Source organism: Diadema antillarum, unplaced genomic scaffold (assembly GCF_040938485.1).
Source record: "Diadema antillarum isolate AM-2024a unplaced genomic scaffold, OU_Dant_1.0 scf00000075, whole genome shotgun sequence".
Lineage (NCBI taxonomy): Eukaryota > Metazoa > Echinodermata > Echinoidea > Diadematoida > Diadematidae > Diadema > Diadema antillarum.
The window spans coordinates 478,597-499,502 of record NW_027270964.1 but is presented as its reverse complement, the minus strand read 5'-3'; the positions used below and the strand labels follow the sequence as shown (position 1 = coordinate 499,502).

General features: G+C 40.3%; 1 protein-coding gene across 1 annotated transcript in view; it reads right to left on the bottom strand.

The window, feature by feature from the left end:
• The window catches only part of LOC139717437 (protein patched homolog 1-like), a 76,574-nt gene that overhangs the window by 45,772 nt on the left and 9,896 nt on the right, over positions 1–20,906 (bottom strand). Inside the window, exons 4-5 of the mRNA XM_071628934.1 lie at positions 3,262–3,451; positions 525–594 (exon numbers count right to left, since the gene is read on the bottom strand). Coding sequence (XP_071485035.1) covers positions 525–594; positions 3,262–3,451 — 260 coding nt within the window. The remainder of the gene's footprint in view (positions 1–524; positions 595–3,261; positions 3,452–20,906) is intronic.

Here is a 20,906-nt window from a genome sequence, read left to right as displayed (position 1 = left end):
TCATGCACTAAAAAAAAATTCTGGTTTTACAGTATACTGATAGAGAACTTGCATAATTAATCATTACAGCGGTTCAGAACTTAGTTCATAATCATATAGGCTCTACAGTGTAGACAAGAAATTTTATTCTCTTACAATTGTGGTTCACTTACAGATCTGTTTGCATACAAATCCCCCCCCCCCTCACAAAATAAGTCTGTAAAATATGTTAATTGATTTGCAATTAATGAAACAATTTGGTTATACAATTACTACCTCTCTTTTGTTAGAATTATGCCAAACAATTCATTGATTTTGCATAAAGTGCAGTGACAATAACTACATCAATGAGTGCAGCACAATTCTATGTTCACAAAATTATCACTGACATAGCTTGTCATTAGAAGTGTTTAGACTGTTTCATGAGAAATTACATAACTTTTTTTCTTTGTCTTGGCTATGCTACCACACAATCATATCATTTCACATTGTATCACAGACATTAATGAGATGAAATTGATTCAGGTACATCAAGTAATACTCACACTATCTATTAATAGATCTTCAAAGCTAGGATATTCTGTTATGTAACATAAGTCTTTGAAGCTCCACGTACTGCAGAAAATGAAAAAGAAATTTGGAGAGTCAAGGGAGAATAATAATCTACATCAGTTGACAAATGAGACATGTATTATACATTTGAAAAATTCTTTCAACAACATGTTAGAGGGTATCAACACATTTTTGCATATATATTTGTTCCATAGAACAAGATTAGGTGCATTCACTTTGACAGTAAAAAAAAACTGTGGTATTTTGCAGAATTCCATGGATGAACAATAATAGTAATAATGACAATAAATTACATATATAGGAATGAAATGAATTAAGAGAACAAAATGAGAAATGAGTTAAAAGTGTATTTCATAATGTGATGATTAATGAGCTCATCTATAAGTGGTGAAACTCTTCATTCATACAGAAGAAGAAGATGCATGGACGAGGAGAGAGGGACACTGAACAGAATTCCAGGTTGCACTTGCAGAATTCCAGCGGCAGTAATTGAGTTACTGCACCAAGACGCCCTGCCCCACTGCAGGGGAAGGAGTGACCCCAGTATACCCTCCTCCTCCTCCCTCATCCAAGCCTGAGACACCACCACCACCAGCTAGTAGTCCCATCCCTCACCCCCTCACTAAGGCCTCTTGACACATTTCACTGGGTCCCCTGCCTACTTCTCCTCCTAAAACTGGGTCAGCACAAGTCATATTCCACTTTAAAACAAAAGTAGCATAGAAATAATAAAAAAAAAACCAAAGCACCAACCCTTTATATCCCCTATAATCACCCCCCCCCCCCCCAAAAAAAAAATGCAGTAAAAGTGGAAATTTTGTGGTGTGGAAATTTTTACACATATTGCAAGACATGGATCTAGTGCAAAAATAAAAACATGTAAAATCAATAGTTGGTCAAAACTCATGGAAAGAAATTACAAGATGCTTAAAATTCATTAATAACAATCTGTGAGGTTTTGCTGCTCTGTCATTAAATGCTACAACACTGAGATAGATTATCAGCCAAATAAAACAAGAATAGGTGAACATTTCTCACAATACCTGAAATGGCACCAATTCATAAATGGTTACCACCAAAAAATGAAAATTGTTTGAAATAAAATGATAAAAATCATAATCACAAGAGATTGTACAATGATTAGGATGAGCAAAAGGAGAGGTCCCACCATACTTGACAGAGATACAGGGAAAAACATTCCGAAATCACTGTCATTTTCAAATGTGATAAAATGGATGAGGAGAAAAAGAAAAGAGAGGTTGGACTCGGGGAGAGGACAAAAAAAAAGAACAACGGGAAAGAGACAGGTAAGAAATGCCTAAAAATGCAGAGAGGCTTATATCATCTGTCATAGCTATGAATATGATCTTTAACTCCCCGACCCCTGACCTCTGGGTAACAAGCCCAATGGAGGCAGAGGTCAAACAAATGTTTTGCTTGGGACTTTGGGTGGCAATTTTCGGGCGATGCCTCTTGCATTGGTTACTCTTTCTTCCCTCGCTCTCTCTCTCTCTCTCTCCTTTTTCCCTAGCTACCTGATCTTCACAAAATGAAAATTCTGAGAGGGGAAAAATTCCTCTTGTTGTCTTTGGGGGGTGAAAAGGAGGGAGATGGGATGGGGGGGGGGGGGCTCTTTTTTGTAGGGGTTTAAAACCTTGACTCTTGTAAAAGTCAGAGGAAATTCCTGTCTTATTTGGTAAGTCATGTGGTATGAATGGAGAAGGATGAATAGCAATGGTCCCACAAGGTTCTCACATTCATGTACATATATGCTGTGTAAATATACTTAAGATAGTTTGAATACGTCTGCGGAGGTTTTTTTCCCCCATTTTCTGTCACACACACTAAATGATTGAAAGTAAATTGCTATGCAACATTAAAGTTTGCTTTCGAAAAGCAGTCAAACAAACAGAACAGTAGAACTTTGCACTGACATTGCTTAATCAAATGAAATCTTAACCTCATGAAGCCTGACTCCAAAAAACAGACTTATCAAAACTAAAAATTCCGCATTTTTAAAGCTGATCATGCAGTCAACAAAAGCAGCTTCACCAAAATCAGACATGCAACAACAGTAGGCCTAGGCCCTACATAAAACAAGGCAGTCTTGGAAATTCTGTATTGTCTTGTGTTCACAACAGAAGTACTGCACAAGTAAGCACTGTTTACAGACAACAATGGCCCTTTGAAAGGGATTACACAGAATGCTATGTGATACAAGTTCAACTCAATTGGAGCCCATTCACTCACACCTGATACAGCTCATCTGTAAATGTTGATTTCTTCAATGTGATGCAACAAAAAAAAAAAGAATTCTTGTGTGTGGACACATGCACAAAAGAAATCTTGTAACCATCATGATCATCATCATTCCCAAAGATCTGTCCACCTTGATCTTTATCTTAAAAACCTTAAGTTATGATAATTTGCCTCAAACAGTGTGTATGAATAAATAAATTTTTCACCACACAGTTTAACTCGCCACATTTAACACGGTGAGGTTCACAATATCATCTTTCTGTAACTGCTTACATATTATGGGCAGTTCAAAAATTCAAACTGCTTGAATATTATGTGTACATCAAAGTGAATCTACTTTCACAATGTGATACAAAACCTGCCAATTCTCATGTTTGAATGGGTAAACATGCGAGAATATGAGTTGCCATACGGCCCTGTCAAAAGATAGACGACGTGTAGGATACTCACACTCCGTACATGTCCACCTCTACTTGAGTTGCTAATACCGCCGACCGCACGTGCTGCAGCAGCGCTGTTTGGGTGAGAATATTCTCCCCTTGTTTCTTTGGTGTTTGCACTATTATTTGACTTGTTGCACCCCAGCCTGACCCTAGTGTGGCCTCTGTGTACTCCAACTCTTTCTCCAACCTGCCACCCACTGTAACAAGAAAAAGAAAATATCAAAAAATGTAAGACATTACCAAAAAAAAAGGCAACAAACAAGGAGATTGAGGGAAAAGAATTTTATGACTTGGAAACACATTCCTATAAAACAATTAGGAAAGCAAATTATAAGATCATTCTGATCAGTCTTTGTAATCCTGAAAATCTTAGAGGCACAAACATATAGGTGGTACTGCAATAAAAGACATAGGCATCATTTACATCTAGTGCAAATATTCATTACACGCATTTATCAGAAAATTGGAGACACTATATGTTTGTCTTACAGCAAATATAATATTGCCATGATGATATCAATCATGAAAGTAATAAAAGATTGATAAATGACTGATTTAGTTCAGAATTCATGTGGTTTACTCAGGACCCTGTGTTCTCTATGGCAGGGCTCCACACTAACTTTGATTTTTGGTGGCCCAAAGGCAAACATCCGACCTTTTTTGGTGGCCCGATCAGGCTACCAAATTCTTCATTTCTGAAATTTTGGTGGCCCGATGTGCGTTTTTGGTAGCCCCGGACCACCGTTAGTGTCGAGCCCTGTCTATGGCAATATTCTCAAATAATCTGTTCATATCATTAATTCATTTTCAACAAAGAATATAAGTGTACAAAATATATCATGCCAAAACATACATTTTCTTCATACTCACAAACACTTTACACTGACCTTGACACAAACACTAACACTATCACACTCAAACACAAATGTCCAGCTGCAGTTAAATTTGTTTTCCCTCTGCTTTACACACACAAAAAATAAGCTACTGTAATTCCTCACGAAAAAGGGTATATAGATCACTCTTCTGTTTGTCGAAATCTTTGCAAGTTTTGAGTAGAATTATCAATGCAACCACTTCCCCACACATTCCTACGCAATGATGAATTCTTCACACAGCAAGTTCACAGGATGCCAACTTGCATAGGGTAGGCCTATATATTTCGTATTACATACTACTCAGCATGTGTTAACTATTGTCAACATGGTAAAATGCACACACTATGCATTCTCACTCAAATTTTCCACAACACAGATAATTCTTGCTGGGTAATTGCAGATTCAACTTATGCAACGAAGGTCTACAGTCAACAATCTGAAGGCATCACCACCGCAGACCTTTTATTGATGTGACTTTTAAATGGCAGAGATGACACAAAAATGAACTGGGCTAAATGCCATTTTTATACGGATAAAGAGTGCGGGGAGTATTTTTCCGTTGTCGAGTATGTGGAGCGTAGAAGAGGTCTTCCCATTCTATCTTCACACCTTGGTGAAAGGGGAAAGCTGAGGGGACCACCCATGTGAATGTGGGCGCTCCCCAGGTCGTAATTACCCCCACCCCGTAAATTCTCTTTTTCGGTGCCCCCCTTTTCAAGAGGGAGCGGGGAGAACGGGAGAATAATGGGCTAGTAAATACAACAGGACAGAGAGACAGAGAGGGAGAGAAAGGGAGGGCGAGAGAGGGAGAGAGGGAGAAGTCTAGAACGAGCCGGGCCCTGCGATCCAATAATTACAGCCTCAATTAAAAAGAGGGATGCACAAACGGAGCCCGAGTCGGAGGTAGCCATTGTCACTCGGAGGCTCCCAGGAAACCTTTTGAATCGGCTCCGCAGCTCAATACGGGAAATCCTCTATTGGCCGAATCAATGGGCGCTATGGAATTGGGGACGGGGGCGAAGAGTGGAGCCTGGTGCTATTAAACAGGGCAGGGGAAGAAAGGGGCAGCAATGGAAGAGGAAAACTTTTCTTTTTCACTTTCTTTCTCAAAGACGAGAACAAGAAAATGGTGACTGGAGCCCCCCACTCATTCATTGGGTTCTGTGAAACTTATTCAAACACAGTGCATTCTCCACACAGTTTGCCTTTGCTAGCGGTGTAGCCATCAAAACTTTCACGGGACATCCTGGCGTATGACACAATTCTTGTCTCTCGACATCACCTATCTGTCAAATGCCGCTCGTCTTGGCAATCAGATGCTCGGTGGGAATTCTTGACTTGATTGCCAAAGGTCCCAAAGGACAAACACAGTCAGTTCTTCCCAAGTTAAGTCAGACTTCTTCAAGTCACAACAACATGAAATGACAGAAACGTCCAGCTTGTTTTAATACAACACCACAAATGGCAACTAAAATGAAAAGAATACACAATATAATGCACTATATTGCATTATACCCTATTCTACAGGAGCTCTATATGGTCTGCAAAATTACGAAGACTAGGCAGCTCTGCTAGAGACATCAGGGGAGAACAAAGGGTGGGTTTATCTAAAAAATTTTCCAAGGCAGAATCACAATCATGAACACTTTTGAAGCATTTTCGGGCGATAGATAAACGCAACCGTGTTTTCACATGTGTTTAGAAATGCCAAATTTGAAACACCATTCAAAGGGCATTTTGGAACCCGTTTGAGACCATGATCGCCTTTCTGAGAGTAGATAAACGCATTGCCATTTTGAAACGCGTTTATATCTCATGGTCAACTCCCAGCTGTTTCCGGTTGTATTTTCTACCTATCATTTGTGTGTGAATGATGAGGCATGCTTGGTAATACACAATTGACCTTTACTTCTCGGAACGGCGGCAAAGCATCTGTGCAGTGACAACACTTGAATTGCGATTATACAATTGTTAGATAAACACGGCATCCCGAGAATCATGCTTTAAATCATATTCGTTTATCATTTGAAATGTGTTTTGAAATGCGATTTTCACTCTCGCATTAGATAAACACACCCAAAGAGTGCAAAAGATATGTATTCATGCCCGCCAAGATGGCCCATGGAATTCTATCGGTCAGACAACACTGTACATGTAGGTAGGTGGTCTCTCTGCATAGCTATGGGCTATGATGTCATACCATTGTGTGGGTCAAACCAAGGTCCAAGGGATAAACTCCTTGGTCGGTCAAACCCGAGTGACCATGGCTTCATTATCATCTGAAGTTCATCTGAATCACTGTGATGGAACCAACAGGTACAGTAATACAGACGAGGACAAACCAGTTCATTGTCTACGTGGATAATGGGATTAGGTCTCCAACCTCTTATACCAGCCACACCATATGGGCCTACAGTTATTTACATGAATGAGGCCATCTGTGGGAGGTATTGGGTGCATTTACCAACTCACTTTTTTTGGCACAAAATTGAGGTTTCCAAACAACATTCAGGGAGTTTGGGCAGTTGATTAAAATGTAAAGCTGTTTTGATTATGGGGCTAGAAACATATTTCTGAAACATCAGAAAAGTGCAATTGCAAACGTGCTTGGGCCAGAAACGTGTTTCTGTAAAGTTGATAAACACAAAGTCGTTGTGAAATGCGTTTAGCTCGAACTTGAACAGTATGTACATGGAAGTCAGACATCACTTCTGATTTCTATCTTATAGCCTTAACAAAATTAAATCAAAGATTAATAATAACAAACAAACAAACAATTTTCATAGTGCCTTTTCAAAACAAATTCAAAGTGCTTCAACAATTACAACATAATACAAGAAATTACAGAACTAAACAAGAGACAAAAAACACACAAAACAAAACAAACAAAAACAATAATTTCATATGATAACTTGTTGCATCATTAACGAGCTTACAGAGGAATTACGTCAAAACTATAAAGAAGTTTAAGCAATATAATAAAACAATTTGAAAAATATTTAAAAGACAGGATGTCACAATTATTCCAACGCTGCACACTGGCACTGGTCCAACGGTCTCTGACCAGCAAAAATCACTGTCAGCCCAGTTTAAAGGACAAGTTCACCTTCATAGACATGTGGGTTGAGTGAATGCAGCAATATCAGTAGAGCACATCATTGAGAGTTTGAGGAAAATCGGACAATAAGTTCAAAAGTTATGAATTTTTGAAGTCTCTGCTCACTCAAGGCTGGATGAGAAGACTACTATAGCTTGTGATGTCACATGAGTACAACGATATAAAGAAAGAATAAAGAAAATTCAACATATTCTCACTTTTCTCGCATAACAAAAGAACACTTGACTTCTCTCTTTCAGAAGGCAGGGGGGGTAACATTACCCTTAACATATATGTCAGTAACAAGTCGAAGAAATGTTCACTTAATTCAAAAAGAAAAGTTTTGTGAAATTCTCTTTTTATTTTCTTTATATGGTTGTACGCATATGACATCATACACTATAGTAGTCTTCTCATCCAGCAGTGACTACGCAGATACTTTAAAAATTCATAACTTTTGAACGGATTGTCTGATTTTCCCCAAACTTTCACTGGGTGTTCTACTGATATTGCTGCATTCACTCAATCCACATGTATATGAAGGTGGACTTGTCCTTTAAATACTTTTTCAGGAATGGACCAGCAAAAAAATGGAAAAACTGGGTACCTTCTGGTCAGACAGACGGGTCTGAGTCGGACCAGTAGCAAAAAATGGGTTAGTGTGCAGTCCTGCTTATTCTGTTGCACATAGGCCTACAAGTTAAAGGACAAGTTCACCTTCATAAACATAAGGATTGAGAAAATGTAGCAATATTAGTAGAACACATCATTGAAAGTTTGAGGAAAATCAGACGATCCGTTCAAAAGTTATGAATTTTTGAAGATTTTGTGCAGTACCCGCTGGATGAGAAGACTACTGCTGTGTATGAATAACTTAGATGTCACATGCGTACAACAATATAAGGAAAATATAAAGAGAATTTCACAAAATTCCATCTTTTGAAAAAAGTACACATTCCCCTGACTCCTTACCGACACATGTTATGGGTAATATTATTCCCCCTGCCTTTAGAAAGAGGCAAGTCAAGTGCTCTTTTATTATGCGAAAAAAGTGAAAATATGTTGAATTTTCTTTTACATTTTCTTTATACTGTTGTACGCATATGACTCACAAGTTGTCGTAGTCTCCTCATCCAGCGGTTCCAACACAAAAATTTAAAAAATTCATAACTTTTGCATCGATTGTCCAATTTTCCTCAAACTTTCACTGATGTGTTCTACTAATATTGTGGCAGTTTCTCAATCCTTATGTTTATGAAGGTGAACTTGTCCTTTAATGACATAGAACTACAATGTATTTAATTGCATAAAGTTAACTAACTACTCTGAAGCAAGATGTTTTCTCAGCATGATATTTTCAAAAGAATAGACAGGGAAGAATGGAAGGAGGAGAGAGGAAAGGCTGAAGGGAAGAGGATAGAAAGACGGAGGAGGAAGGGAGGAAGAAAGAGGGAAGATTAAGGGAAGAAGAAACAAGAAGGAAGAGAAAAGGGAGGAAGGAGTGAGACAGGTCATGAGAAAAGAAGATAGAAAGAGAGAGAGGAGGAAGAGAGGAAGAAAGAAGAAGAGAGGATGGTGAAGGATGGAAAGGAAGAAGAATAGAAGGAAAGAAGGAGCAAACGGAAGAAGATGGAAAGAGAAAGAAAGGAATAAAGAGGGAGAATGGACAGAGAGGAAATGAAGGCACCTATCTAGTATCTATCTGGCCTTGAAGAGCGCTCTTAGGGGGGAGGAAATAAAAAACCCACAATCAGCATGGTTGTGAAAATGAAGTCTAGCTGCTAAACAAGAACTGTTGTTTTTGTATCAAATCTATGAAGTGACCTCCTGGACAGCAGCACACTCCAAATATCTAGTCTCGACTTCTAGTCTCTCCTCCATATATATATAAATTTCCTCCACAAAAAAAAAAATGACAACTACTAAACAAGTAATGGTACATTGACCTCGTCCAATGTGAAACATGTTATTCATCCACGTGATAAAATCTCCTTTTTTCTTCCTGCCACAGACCCCAGGATTCATAAAGCTGATCACACTGTGACTAATGATGTAATTATAAATGGCATAAAAATTTGTTCAGAACTGAATTCTTCAGACAAGGCTGAATGCATGACAACTACATGTATGTGACAGCAAAGGAAGATAGTGGGGAAAGAGAGGGAGAGGGAGAGATGCTAACTTCTGATTCCTCAACCTGGTAGAGCACTGGGATTGTAAGAGGTCAACACTTGACCCTGTGTAACTCACGGTTATGTAATCAGACTAACATTACTACTCTCTCCCCATCTGGAATATAACAGTTTTAATGCTCTTTCTTCGTTGTTTCCATCCATAAAGAGGAAAAAGCCTCTCCTAACATTTCCTAGCAATCACTACCATCTCCCTGTCCTAGTCCTCACTTCTACCAAGGAGCTTCGGTGTTTGAAGCTCCTTGCTTCAACATAGGCAAGGGGAGGAGTAGACAAGTAACCTACTGTATGCAACCTTGTGCTTACACATCCAAGTGGATGACATTGGTAAAGTGTACAAGCTACGCCTACAAGGGGTGCATTTAATTGGTAAAGTGTACAAGCTACGCCTACAAGGGGTGCATTTATCAATTCACTTCTGATGCAGAATCAGGGTTTTCAAACAACTTTCAGGGAGTTTTGGACAGTTGATAGCCTATACGCAAAGCTGTTTTGATTATGGAGTCAGAAATGCATTTCTGAAATGCCGGAAAATGATCTAAAAAATGTTTCAGCCAAAAACTCATTTGTGGAGAGTTGATAAATGCAATTCAGTCATTTTGAAATGTGTTTCTAGCTTGGAACTACCACCACCAACCACTACCAACTACGGCCTACATGTCTTTGCTCCTCTGGTCAAACTGCACAATGGAGCTGCACAGTGAAAAGCCAAAGGCCTCCACATCAATCCATGACAGAGCTGATAAACACAACAAATCGAAAATCAGATCCAAAAGGCGTTTGCACATGCTTTTGATAATGAGTATTGAAATGCATTTCAAACATGAGAGAGTTGATAAACGCAGCTCCAGTCTTTGCTAATATACAACTGTAGTCCATGCAGATGAAAATTTGCATTCAAGTTCTCACTGGTCAATTCTTTCCAATCTTTTGACATCCAATTTTAACCACTGTCACTGCATACAGCATCACAGAGGACCATTTGTACTAATATTTCCTCCCCCCCCCCCCCCCCCCAGTCCTTCAATGTTATTTTCCTCCCTGCTGGGAATGGAGCACAAATCTTGGGGCTCCTACTCCTGCTCCTGAGCTCCTTGTGCGGTCACTGGGTGAGAATCTGGCTTGGCACCCCTTGTGCAAATAAACTTGACTGGGGCCAAAATCTGTCACTGCCCTTCTACTGCATAGCTGCCAGATGCCATTATACCAGAACATCCTATTTTCTCCCAGGGGGGTGGGCAGGTTCTGCAGTCGTGGCGAGGGGTCAGGGAATGGCGTTAATGGATGAGATGAGGCTACATTCGGGAGGGATCTGAAAAGTCGCTTTCTTTTTTTTTGGGGGGGGGGGGTGGTGGAGGGAGAGGGTACACACAGGACTTCAACATAATGGCAATCTTCAATACAGTGTACCTTTTACTTTCTTACCGATGAAATGACACTAAAATGTCAATCACCACATTGGTCACGACGAGTGAACTCACAATCGATCATATTCACTATGACAATAATGCTCTGCAATAAAGCTCTAATCCTCGTCCCTTAACGTTCTTGCACTGCACTGAGAGAGGATGAGGCTTGTGGAGGACAGACAAAAAAAAAAAAAAATGAAGCAGAGATAGTACGATGACTTCAATTCCAGAACTTAGTACCCCGGTATTATTTCATTTTGGGGGTGAAATAAGGCAAAACTACACACAAACACTCTAAGACATAAAAAACAACAACAACACAAGTGTGACTGCCACCACAAATGTGTGTCAGAATCTACTGGAAGATGGAGAAGGCTGATGGAGCCATGGTAGAAAAAAAAAAGAAGAAGAGAAGAAGGAGAAAGTCAGCTAAGTCAGTAGTCAAATGGTTCTGTACACAAAGCTCCAGGCATTGTTATCACAGGCCAACTGAGAGAGGACTTTGCAAAAACATCAGCCAGGTAGGCCTACATGGTGCAGGGGCAAGGGAGGGCTACAGGCAGGCACAGATGTACAATTACCTCTCTGAGGAACAAGTCAAATTGTGGTGGAAAAGTACCCTATTACATCATTCATATGAATGACTCCTTCATCTTCCATTCATGTGTGGCATACAAGTTGTACATCCTGTTTACATCTAACATCTTTTTTTTTTACATTTTAGGGAAATGGTCAAGTTCAACAATAAAATTTACATTAAAATCTTACCATAGAATATCCTTTTACTGACATTATACTCACAATCATGCCAAACTTTTGTATTGACAAACGGGTTGTATGAATGGAAATACGCACAAAGAGAGAATATGTACCCAAAATGGCTCAATACCATTTGCCCTACTAAAGTGCATGGAACACAAAATTGCACAAATTCTGGGAGACCTAAAAAACAAGCGACTGGAATGTTATGCATTCTACATCATCTGAAGATAGCGACTAACACTGGCATTACTGTATAACATGCATTTTTACCATAGTATACGTAAACAACAGGTCCTTCCCCAAGCCAAAGGAGAGTATTCTGAAAATATAATCTTCTTTCCCCTTCTGTCTCAGAGATATTTTTTGTTTGCAGCAAACTTGAACAAAAAGTTGGTTGAAGGTGAAAGCTTTGTACCCTCTCTCAGCTCCAAGTGGAAACATCAAGGCACCACAACACAACTGCTAAAACTGAATTGACTTCCACCATAAAAGTTTTAGAATGCCACCTACATAACTCAGTGGTATGCAGAGAGGTATAGCTGTAGCTATTGCCTGGTTCAACCACAGCAAGCAATAGATAGCTTCAGTAAATAAATTTATTCAAATTCTATGCATGCTTTGTTCACAAAAAGTTGCCTATAAAACCCACAAAGCTTGCCAGAGGCTTGCCCTACCAAGCAACAAAAAAGTGGATTTTTCTGCCTTAGAAGAAACTTAACTGGAGGGAGCAGGTAAATGAAATGCTACTGTAGCAGGTCTGCCAAATTCCCACATCCAAATCAGGGAGATTCCACACAGCAATATGGGAGATATTTGTGTGTTACATGCATTTCAATGGATAGAAATAATTCCAAAATCAGGGAGATTTTGATATTCTCTTCTTTAGACATGAACAGATTTTGACATTTTTTAGGGAGACTCCTGCAGAATCAGGGAGACTTGGCAGCTCTGCTGTAGGTCTATGAAAAACTGGGGGAGTTTCTCTATGTGCTCTGAAGGTTAAAGGGGCTGTACAGTTCTGGTTGAGTTGGGATTCATGTTTTTTACATTCCTAAGTGAGATAATGAGAAACTTCTTATGAAATATGAAAGAGCATGTAATTCTAAGAAGGATTCAACATTTATTTGGTGAAAATTGGTTTTCAAACGGCTGAGATATCCAAAAAGGTGATAATGATAAAAGACTACAGGCCACACCTTTTATTAGAGTCTCTTTGTTTCACCTTGTTTTTGGGTATCTCAGCCATTTCAAAACTGATTTTCATCAAATAAACTTTTGATACCCCTTAGAATTGCATGCTCTTTGACATTTCATAGAGTGATTTCTGAATATCTCGCAAAACGTTAAAAGCTATATCCTCACCTCGACCAGAACTGTACACACCCTTTAACTTACAGATTGTAGTCATGGTAAAGCTTGGTTTACCAGAAATACTAGAAACTATACCCAGTAATAAACAAACGAGTTGGCACGGTGCTACACAAACAACACAACATTATGTGCACAAAACAAGTCAACCCAATTACAAACAAAACGCACCAGTAAGTCATTATACAATCTGTAATATTCACGCTCATATGTGCAAACTGAAATTATGCGCAATTCAATCTTCTCTAGATGACGGAAGTACACGCACCAGTGATACATGTAGGTTTGGGATGTCTAGCAACTAGAGACTACTGATATTATCTGGTCCATTTTTTTCTCCCTCCCCCTCCCCCTCCCCCTTTGCCCACCCTCACGCCACCCTTGAACTTTTCTTCCCACACACACTGCACCCTGCACAAGAGAAAGAGAGAGAGGGGGAGAGCGAAGACCACACAACACAAGCCGTGAACCATCAAGCATCGCCGTGGCGATGACAGATAGAACATATCGGGAGAGGGGATAAGATGCATGGATGGATGGTTGGATGGTTTGCCAGGCCCGAGGAGAATGCGTTGAAAGTACCACACCATACTAACAGGAGCCAGCAAGCATTGGGATCTTCTATCCCTACAAAGATCTCCTACCCACTCCATCACAAAAGCACACAGATTTGGCTCCTTCATTTTTGTCCTTGATGGTTAAAAAGATGACAAAAAAGGCACGAACAACAATGCAACAACACAACAATATCAAACAACAAAAAACATGTTGTCAACGGAGATCTAATTATATACTTTATTTGTGACTGACCGTCCACACTATTGGTGTGTTTATCTAAATATTTTCTGAGGTAGAATCATAATATTAAATGAATTTTCAAATGCGCCTAGAAATACCGATTTGAAATGCCATTCAAAGGGTAAGTTGAAACGTGTTTGAGACCATGATTGCCTTTCTGCGAGTCGATAAATGCAATTCTGTTTTGAAACACGTTAACATCTCCGAGCTGCCTCGGTCAACTTCCAGCAGTTCCAGTTACGGTAAACAGCGTGCGTCATTTGTGTTTTCTATGAATTGTTTGTGCGTAAATGATGAAGGCATGTGTGGTGGTACACAGTTGACCACCACAGTACTTCCTGGGTCTAATGGCACAAAACTACCCAATGAAAACATTCAAATCGCAGTTACAGTGTAAGATGGTTAGATAAGGGCAGCACCTCGAGAATCGTATTTCAAACCATGTTCGCAAATGCCATTCGAATCATGTTTTGAAGTGTGATTCTGTTTTCAGGAGTTAGATGAACGAAGCCTATGCTTTTGGAAGGGAAAGTCCAGCGCCGCAGGACTTTCCCTCATGATGCGGGGACCCAGTGGGAATGCAGCGAATGATGCTGCTATGCTGGTTACCCCCAGATGGGAGCGCTGATAACGAAGAGACAGGGCACATACATCAGGGCTACAGGTAGACATCAGTTCATCAGCAAAATAATACCTAATTCAGCACTGCCGCAGGCAAGGGCAGACGAGGGGAGATGGTCATAAATGCTTTATCTAAAGCAACAAGTGTGATGGGGTTATATTACATCCAAACATATTAAGCCATCTTGGTAAAGTTCAAAAGCAGAACATGCAGAATTGATTGATTGAGATGTTGATACAGATGAGCTCTGTATTCATGCCAACTTGGAATTTTCCATTTGTTTTACCAGCTTAGGAATTCTTTCAAATCTTGATAAGAGCCCTGGTATTGTTCAGAATATCACACTCAAGATCCAGTAGCCTACCCATTATAGGCCTAATGTTTTAAAAGTATCAACACCAAGATAGCATGACTGCAATCGAATACAAAAAAAAATCACCCACCCAACCCCTTCGATATTGCTTTATGATTGTATACCAACACTGACACGATAAGATTTTTCTCTTTGGGCAGTGCATCAGTCCCACTCATTGCTTTTCATGGAAGCAGTCAAACTCGTAACAAGTTCTTCATAATAATATTAGTGAGCATGGGCACCAATATATTTTGAAGGCCACACCATTGCTGTCTTCTTTCCTGTATACTGAATCTCACCATTTCAGTGATTTCCTTCATCATTCACTCTTTCTTTTTCCTTCCTCTTTTTTGTTGTTGTTGTAGTTGTATAGTCCCCCTTTTCACTTTCCCCCTTTCTTCTCCACCCATTGCTTTCAAATGTGGGGGCTTTGTCGCTACGCCTCAGTGTGCGAACAATGGGAGTTTCCCCGCCGCTGGAATGAGATTAACAATCGGGCCTCACAACAGACTCACGATGATCCCCTGTAATGACAGGACCACCACACAGGGGGATGTTCCTTGTCCTCCTTCACACCCTAGCACCAAATTTCTGAATGGCCCCGGTGAAGGTGGTGTTTGTTTGAGTGCTCCAATGGGTCCAAAGCTATATCACAGGGGTTTATGCCTCCACCTATACACAGAACAGCTATATCCCTACCAAAATGAAGTTAGTTTGTGCAAGTGAGTCTACTAACATGTAGTGAAGAAGTGTCACTGTTTACAGAGAAGGTAGACAATAACGCAGAGACCAATTTAGCTGGTCGATTTGGGGCTCCCGACCCTTTCATCTTGTCACCTTGTTGTAATAAACGTGCAGGGAGGTCAAGGAAACTTGTGTCTTAAATAAGACCTTGCCAGACAGAATATTTTGCTCTATCTATTTCTTCCTTTGAAGTGATGCATGGAATCTTATACCTATACGTTTCCATCCATAAAACAGTATTACAATGATTGTAATACAATGATGCAACAAAAATATTCACATGTTTGTCAGTCTTTTGAACTTCCACGTCATCAACAATGATTTAAAAAAAATAAATAAATAAATCTGAGGACCACTACGCAAAAAAATTAAAAACAGATATGGGCATGTGGGACAAGCATATCAGAAATTAGCAGGTAAATTTCAAACCAGGAAAAAATACCATGACTTCAATGTTGAACTTAAAAGACAGCAAATTTCATAGGATTGTCAATAAGTCATTCCACAATTTCCATGCAAGAAATCTCATTCTGATTGGCGAGTGCTGCAGCTGTAGCATAGCCCTATACAATACTGGACTCTCACTGAGAGGTAACCTACCTACACGGGCATTGACCCCACAGATTCTTCACAAGTGGAAAAAAAAAAGAAAGAAAGAAGAAACAGATGAAAAGGGACATAATGAACTGATGAGCAGGAGCAGCAGCGGGGACCCCAGTGGTGGGTTCTAAGATCATAGAGGGTGGGGGGGGGGGGGGAGGGAAGTAAGGAGGAGGGGGATGATACCAAGACCCAAAAGAGGCTACAGGGATAAGTGGCTTTGGCCACAGGATGGTCCAAGACAGACTTAGAACTTGAGAGAAGAGTTTATCGCTGCCCTAAAATCCTCGCAAGTGAGTCCTCTTGAGAGCAGCTTCAACACTTTCGCTCCCTGCAGCCACACTCAAGTGGCTGTCAAGTTGCTGTCCGCCAGGTTCAATGACCACTATGCACAAAACACAGTGACAGGTTCAGTCCTAGGACCGATACCACCAAGGAATGAATACCAGCCACTGATATGATATCATACCCATTTAGGGGCATTCACCTACAAACAGAGCAAGTTGTACTTGAATGAAATAAACAATCACAAATCCTTCATGACAGTTTTCAAGTGCAGGGGGGGGGGGGGAGGGATGAGAAATTAATGTTTAATGATTACTATAAAAGAACAAAACAAACAAAAGCAGAGATGGACCAGGGAGTCAAAAGCAGAGATGGACCAGGGAGTCAAAAGCAGAAATATCTTTGGACTGAGATAATGTGAAGAAAGATGAAAGTACAGATTATGATCTCAGACCAAGATAAAGAAGAAAGGTAAAGAATGGTCACAAACGAGAGTTGAGCATCCTCATTTCTACTCTGACGAGTCATTCCTTTCTAACTACATAGGAGAAAACTTGAAGCACAAGGACAATCACACAAACACACAAATTGTTCAGGAATGCTAATTGCTCTGAAGAAAGGTGGCAAGCACATAGCTTGTATCATCAATCCATGGCAGTAAACAGAAGTTATAATTCAAGTCTTTTCTTTCAAAAGCAGTACTATTGATGCTGGAAGGGGTATATGGAAGGGGTTGGGCAGGGGAGGGGGTTGCCTTTCCGAGTGGGGCACCAACTGCAGTTCTGATTTCTCACATGCCCCCTGACAACACCACGCTCACTTTCCTCAAGAATTCTTTACAAAATTTTTATAGCAGAGTAACTGCAATTTTCCTTTCTTGGAGTGGATATATATGGCACGGGGGCTTTTGTGAATGGGACGAGAATGCCGAATGGGTTTGAATGGCTGCACCGGCAGGACCGTTACTTCTAATCAGGTGGCTTTTGTGACGGAACTCGAGAAGGTAGACTCCCGATCCAGGGCAAGACAAAATTGGACAATTAGACGCCAGCAAATGGGTGCAGCCACCCTTAATTTCTCCATCATGATTGCAATATTCTGGATGCCTGACATTTTACTCAGTATCGAAGACCCACCAAGCTTCTGCTGCCTCCAAGTGTCATGGCTGCCATAGAGCATACCCAACTCACAAGTGCAGTAGCTCATAAACTCATGAGTTTCAAGGCAGAAGCCTTCCACGATTGCACATTTGTATTTTTCACTCATTCAAACTTGTCTCGGAAGCGTATCACTCCAGCCAGTGACCTCGAGTGCACACTTGCAAATCATCAACATTTCATTTCTCCATTATGCTGATTTTAAACAGATGGAAACCCCACTTTTTTTTCTTGATCCATAATGTTGTCCTAGTTACCATAACATACAATGAAATGGAGCATAACTACCATATGCAATTTAAAAGTATTTGAAAGCTTTTGTTTGAACAGCAACACTTTGGCCATGTTCATATCAGGTTAAATAGGCCTACACTGAAATGACACAAGGTGGTCACATAGGATCACCACTGCATAGGATATCAAGCTGAAGTACACAATGCCATATAATATAGCCATTTCTGCCTGTTGATATTGTCTGTAAGTTGTAAATCTGCTTTCAGAAGATTCAAATGCATGTTATTCCTGTCTAGGCATTGAACAAAATGGCTGAAAAATGTGTAAGCTTAGTCCATTGACATACAGTTGTAGGGCCTACATATAATACCATAATAAAAGACCATTATTCCATAATGATCAAACGGCAAACACATAGGCATTACAACCAAAAGCACTGGCCAATAACAAGGCAAAGGTTACAAAATACAAGAAGATGAAAACATGCTGCCATTATATCACAGCCTAACATTCCAACACATTACGCTTTCTCTCGCGCACGCAGCCGCGGAAAAACTTCAAGCACTCCCGAGGAGAACACCAGTATTAGTGCCTGAACTCTGCACGAACCATGGCGATCCCACTCGTGCTGGCAGTGAGCTATAACTAGCTGCGCTTTCTCCCCCCTGATCTCTGGCATAGAGGGATAAACCTGTTGGGAGGTGGGGACACTAATATTTGTTAATTTGATCCCGTTCTCCCCCACCTGACTTGGGGTCTCCCAGCTCTAAGCATGCCCCCCTGGTCCCCCCTCTCTACACCTGTCAAACAATATTTCTCCCTCCTAGCCTCTTGGGAAATTTGGGAAGGAAGAAGAAGAGGAGGAGGAGGAGGAGGAAGGAGGAGGAGGAAGGAGGAGTGAGTAAAGTCACTTTACCTATGTGACAATTTGAATGCAGCCACGGAATGAGTGGATGATGTACTGTCACACTGAAGTCTCTCCCCCTACACCAAGATTAATTCACAGTTGTTCATACTGGGAAAGCATCACACTAGTTCTTGGAAGTCGCGCTTCAAGAATGTTTTCCTCATGTCCGGGTCCACGGGACCTAAACTGCCCGACATTATACAATCATCTCATGATAAACATTCCAAATTCAGTTAGTAGCACCAGATGAACAGGCAATTTAATGCTATTTTTAACAGAAAAAGTACTGGCAGTTACAAATGAATTTATAGCTATACTAATATTTCATCAGGAACCCTTTCAGATGATTTCAGTCTTACATGGCATCTAGGTAATGCACCCACATTTCATTGTCATCACATCTTTAAAGGACAAGTTCACCTTCATAAACATAAGGATTGAGAGAATGTAGCAATATTAGTAGAACACATCATTGAAAGTTTGAGGAAAATCGGACAATCCGTTCAAAAGTTATAAATTTTTGAAGTTTTTGTGCAGTAACCGCTGGATGAGAAGACTACTGCAGTGTGTGAATAACTTAGATGTCACATGCGTACAACAATATAAAGAAAATATAAAGAGAATTTCACAAAATTTCATCTTATGAAAAAAGTTCACATTCCCCCGACTCGTTACCGACAAATGTTATGGGTAATATTATTCCCCCTGCCTTTAGAAAGAGCAAAGTCAAGTGCTCTTTTGTTATGTGAAAAAAGTGAAAATATGTTGAATTTTCTTTATATTTTCTTTATACTGTTGTACGCATATGACTCACAAGCTGTAGTAGTCTCCTCATCCAGCGGTTCCAACACAAAAATTTTAAAAATTCATAACTTTTGCATCGATTGCCCAATTTTCCTCAAACTTTCACTGATGTGTTCTACTAACATTGTTGCATTCTCTCAGAATCCTTATGTGTATGAAGGTGAACTTGTCCTTTAACTTAACTCAAGCAGCCCAACCATAAGCAGAGAGAGGAGGCTTTTGGGTGGCAGGGTATAAAAGGAAAAACCTGAAAAGTGAAATGTGAATGTCCAGTGTTTACCTTCCGCGCCAATGAAATGAGCACGCCCATATCCTGCACAACCACCCCTTTGTTTCTAGTGGTCATCATATCTGGTCAGTTTCGAGTGACCTTCGGCCAAACTGCTCCTACGCAAGGCCTTATAAACCAGGCTGGCTTAGTACAGTGTTGTATAGTGGTCGGAAAGAGAGGGAGAGGGTGGGGAAAGTGAAGAGATGGGTGGGGGGAATGACAAAAATGGCAAGAAAAAGAAAGGGAGAGAGGATATGCGAAGAACAAGAAAGAAAGATAGGAGAAAACACTTTGGAAGAGGAGAGAAAAGAAGAATACAGTATGAAAGAGGGAAGCAAAATGGCCAGGATGGGAAAAATTTCCAAATGTCTTCCTCTCTCTGAACAAATTTCCTATTCAGAATAGAAACAAAGGTGACTGTCATGTTTGGGGGAGGTTCTTGATATGAACAGCATTGTGTAGTGCATTCTGGGGCAATTTCTGTCAATTCATATTGACTACTGATTATATGTAAACGACAAACCAGCTTTGCTTCAGTTTGTTCACATCTCAGCCTCGGGCACTGTTCAATGCAACATAATATCCAATGGGAAAAATATCTATGAGACTGAGAGGATGAATTAACGTTGATCAGTCAACTGGTTTTTAGCAAAACTCAGCCAGCTACTCGAGTGTCAATCACAGCACTCATTGATCACAATTTGAAAGCACAAAACATGATGTTTGAATGCCAAAACAGACAGCTACAGTATCATACAATGTACGTTCAAATAATACCTTTTTGTATTTTCAATATCCTTTCTTCCTGCTGACCACCAACAGGAGAAATATGGAGACTTTCTTTGCAGCCATAGTAAATCACATGACCACAATGCCAGGGTCTTCACTGGATGTCATCTCTGATGACGAGAGATCTATATCATCAGACAAGAACACCAGATGATCACGCTACTACCAATACACAACTGGTATGACGTTCCCTGACCAGTGAAAATTACTGTTGGACCAGTAACTTTTTCAGGAATGGACCAGTAAAACATGGAAAAAACTGGGTAGGCCCTACCTACTGGTCCGACAGACAGGTCGGACCAATAGAAAAAAATGGCTTAGTATGCAGCCCTGCATACAGCAGGAAGGGGGCTACATTTCTCCTTTAGTCGCCAAAAAGGCAC